A 4311-nucleotide genomic window follows, 5' to 3' on the forward strand; every position below is an offset into this window, starting at 1 on the left:
GATCATATGCACCAAAGATGTAGAAAACTATAACTTGGAAATTAGTATAAAAATCATGAAACATGTACTTAAGGCCTGTGAAATGGAAGGAAATAGAAACAAGACATTTGAATACTGGAAGATGGGTTCCTGGGACCATAAAGTTAGTAACACAAAACCTGCTCTCCTCAATGGACTCACCAGTTCAAAGTGTTAAAAGTTAAGTCAGTATAATGAGGTAGTTTAGATTTGAAATCTCCCAGGGACATGCATGCTACTAGGAGAGAGTTTGATTATCCCTTGTGAAAAGTCTGCTGTGGTGGTGTTTCTTCATTACCAGGACCNTGTTCATACAGTTGAANTTTCAAGAANACACATTCAAGACTTCTGAAGTTGGATTACATGTTGGTTGCTACTACATCCTGGTTTTTATGCTTATTTTTGGGGCTCAGAAGTCTGGGGCTCATGCTTCTATAGCAAGTGCTTTAATTATTGAAGCCTAGCTTCAGACTTCAGGGTTAGCATTTCGGCAACTTCTTAAGTGTGGCAGCTGTTTCTGATCCAAAATCTCATTAATTTTTCTATCACCCACTCTATCAGATTTATGAACAACATGGAAAAGAGAAACCAAACAACTTTTCCAGGATTCCTTCTTCTGGGACTGACAGAAGACCCCAAACTGCAGCCTGTCTTGGTCATCTTGTTCTTTTCTATATATCTGGTTACCATTTTCGGGAACATGCTTATAGTGTTGATTTCTATCTCTGACTCCCATCTTCACACCCCTATGTACTTATTTCTTTCCAATTTGTCCTTAAATGACATCTGTTTAAGCACAAGCACGATCCCAAAGATGCTGGTGAACATACAAGAAAATAATCAAAGCATCACATACAAAGGCTGCCTCACTCAAATGAACTTTGTCTTAATATTTGGTGGCATGGAGAACTGTCTCCTTGCAGTAATGGCTTATGACCGATATGTGGCTATTTGTCACCCCCTAAGGTACACGGTCATCATGGAACCCTGTTTCTGTATCCTCCTGATTCTGTTGTCCCTGCTAATTAGCGTTGTGGATTCTTTAATGCACAGCCTGATGGTGTTAAGACTGCCATTCTGCACACATCTGGAAATACCAAGCTTCTTCTGTGAACTTCCCAAGATGCTCAAGTTGGCCTGTTCTGATACTCTCATTGATAACATACTGCTTTATATTTCATCATGCATATTTGNTGGAATTCCTCTTTCTGGAATTGTTTTTTCTTATATTCATATCATATCCTCTATTTTGAGAATGTCATCATCAGAAGGAAAGCACAAAGCCTTTACCACCTGTGGGTCTCACTTGTCAGCTGTGTCTTTGTTCTATGGGACAGGATTTGGGGTATATATTACATCTTTTATTATGGACTCATCCAGGAAGACTGCAGTGGTTTCAGTGATGTATGCTGTAGTACCTCAGATGCTGAACCCCTTTATCTACAGTCTGAGGAACAGGGACATGAAGGTTGCCATGAGGAAATTCTTCAGTAGAATAGCTTATGTTCTATGACATTTCATTTATTTGGACATCAATTTCTAGAGTAAGTAAACTAATACAACTTTACTGAATCAAAATTCCATTATCATACTTCATTCTTTTAACAGTATCACAAAAGTACTATGTTTTAACTATATTAAACTTTACAATTATGGCATTTTCTGTAGCTCTATGTCAAGGAGACGGACACTCATTTCCTGAGAACCTGTTTCTGTAAATTTTTAATAACAGTGCATGTACCTTTGAGGTTAACATTTCTCAGCAAACTCAATGCCATTATCTATAGAATTGACATATTTATATATTAGATGTTTATGTTGATTTTGAGAAAGTTATCAATGACCAGTGATGGTATCTTCAGACCTAAAAGAATAAAGACCCTGTCATTAATATCGTAAAGTAATAGAGTTGTCCACAGTTATAACTGGACATTTCTTGGTGAAGAATATATTTGAAGAAGCTTGGGCTTCTATCAATCCTTTCTACAACCCTTTCCTCCCTGGTTCTGGGAATAATATCAAAATGCAAGACCAGTTTCTGGGTAAAGCAGAAGATTATATATTATATATGTGTGTGTGTGTGTATGGGTATGTGTATGTGTTTGTGTGTATGTATGTACTATACATCATTTAGTCTGACTCCTTTTAATAGTTTGAATTGTTGTCCNGAGAATATGGCCAGATTTCAGGCCAATGAATTGGCCTAGTTGGTAAAGGTGCTATTGCTACACCTTCGACATTTTTTCACCCCCTATGTTGCACATACTTGAAGTAGAAATTCACTCCCATAATGTGTTCTATGAGTTCTCTATGCAAGCTATGGTATGTGGATGTCTACACGGCTAAACATGAACACACAGTAACTAGGTATGTAGATAGATAGATAGATAGATAGATAGATAGATAGATAGATAGATAGATAGATAAAATGTCAAATATTTTTATGTAACCAGATATCATTTTACTGGTAAATGGAAAGACCTGTATTACACAAGTTATTCTTTATCCTCTATACAAGAACTTTGAATTTATGTGCCTATCCACCACCAAACACACACTTCCATTAAACAAACAAACAAACAACAAACAAAACGAATCTTGCAACTGTGGTTATTTCAAATCGTCTGAGAACAAGAAAACTGTAGATGATTTCTGTTTATATGGGCAACTCTGTTTCTTCTAGACGGATGAAAACCAAATTCTTTAGGGACATTTCTCCTAGAAAATGTGATGCATTCATACTTTTACTGTGATTATGTCTTCTGAGAAGTAATGACTATTCCAATTTTTATATTTATTTAAAAATATGTAATTTTATACCCTATACTGTTCTTCTTAAAGTTATATACTTTACCTTTCAATTAGAATGTACCTAAGAGGTTAAGGAAAGTACTTCCTAGGAAAACATGGAAATTTATGGTTATAATTTTTATTCAATTGCTAAGTGTAGAAAGAAGTAAATCATTCTGAATGAATAAAGCTTCACTAATTTCATCATCACTACTTAACACAATGCATAAATAAGTTACTACATATTAAAAATTGGGCTGAAAATGTAAACACATAGATGATATAAAAGAACAAGCATGGGCTTCTTGAAAATCAAAATAAAACATCTTTCTAACTTATTTGGCTTTGCAATAAAGAAGAGTTTTCTAAAGCAGAAATTTGCAGACTTTAAAATGTGGCAGACAACTTGATAGACCATAGAAATTGCAGGATTAATGATGATCATTTCTAGAGCTGATTTTCATGAGAGTTACAGATTACAGTCCAACAACTAACTTTCTTAATAAATCTCCAGGTAATTCTATTGCTTCAGTGGAACAAGAGATTTTGAAACTTATTTATTTTCCATTATCATTTCTATTTTACATTAGGTTCAAAAAATAATGTGGAATTTAAAAATCTAAGAGCTATTCCACTATTCCTTTCTGAGAGATTGACAGATAATCTAAAAAAACTCTACCCTATCTTGTGGGGGGTCTATTCCACCAAGATAGTTGTTTAGCATACTGTAAATAATATAGTAATCATTATTCTGGCTATGGACTTTGATTCCCACCTCTGCATTCCTTTCTATAATCTTATACTGCCTCAGGTTAGTTTATTCCACAGAAATGATACCAAACATTAACACATTATAACAAACATACCCAAACACACAGTCAGATCATTTTTAATTTGATGAGAATTTAATACATGAAAATAATGTGTTTCCATAAATTTACTTCCCTATCTTCCCCTCAAAATTTTCCCTCTCTCTCAAAACATATCTTCTTTTTATTTCCACAAGTTAATTTTTGACTCTGTGTTGTGTGCTTCAAACAGAATCCACTTAGTGTGTCAATATAAATAGGTTTAGGATCATCTACTGGAACACTGAAAGTCTATTAGGGATATCATATCTAAAGATGAAGTACTTCCTTCCCTTAGCAACTGCCATCTCTCACTGATACCATAATGAATGGTGGTATTTCATGGATCTTTTCCCATCTATGCGAGAACTTTGTCTGGCTTGATCAACTCTAGATCTTATGGATGCAGTAAGAGTCACTGTGTGTTCATGTGTGTAATGCTATTGTCATATCTACCAAATACTCTTTGGCTGTACATAACTATTCCATCTGGTTCTTAAAATTTCACCGTGTCTTTTTCATGATTTTTTCCTAATACTTGAATAGAAGGAATGTGGTACACGTGTTCCATTTAGGGCTGAGCATTCCTCAATCATTTAGTTTTTGAATGTAGGGCAGTTGTGAGTTTCTGGTTTAACTGCCATCTACTGCAAAA

At 34.8% G+C, this 4311-nt stretch overlaps 1 protein-coding gene across 1 annotated transcript; it reads left to right on the forward strand.

The window, feature by feature from the left end:
* The first annotated feature begins 574 nt into the window (after nucleotides 1-574).
* LOC110314762 (olfactory receptor 7G2-like) lies at nucleotides 575-1531 on the forward strand. The gene has a single exon (XM_021188988.1). It carries the CDS (start codon nucleotides 584-586, stop codon nucleotides 1529-1531), a length of 948 nt encoding a protein of 315 aa, XP_021044647.1. The 5' UTR covers nucleotides 575-583.
* The last annotated feature ends 2780 nt before the right edge of the window (nucleotides 1532-4311 follow it).

Source organism: Mus pahari, unplaced genomic scaffold, assembly GCF_900095145.1.
Source record: "Mus pahari unplaced genomic scaffold, PAHARI_EIJ_v1.1 scaffold_11685_1, whole genome shotgun sequence".
Lineage (NCBI taxonomy): Eukaryota > Metazoa > Chordata > Mammalia > Rodentia > Muridae > Mus > Mus pahari.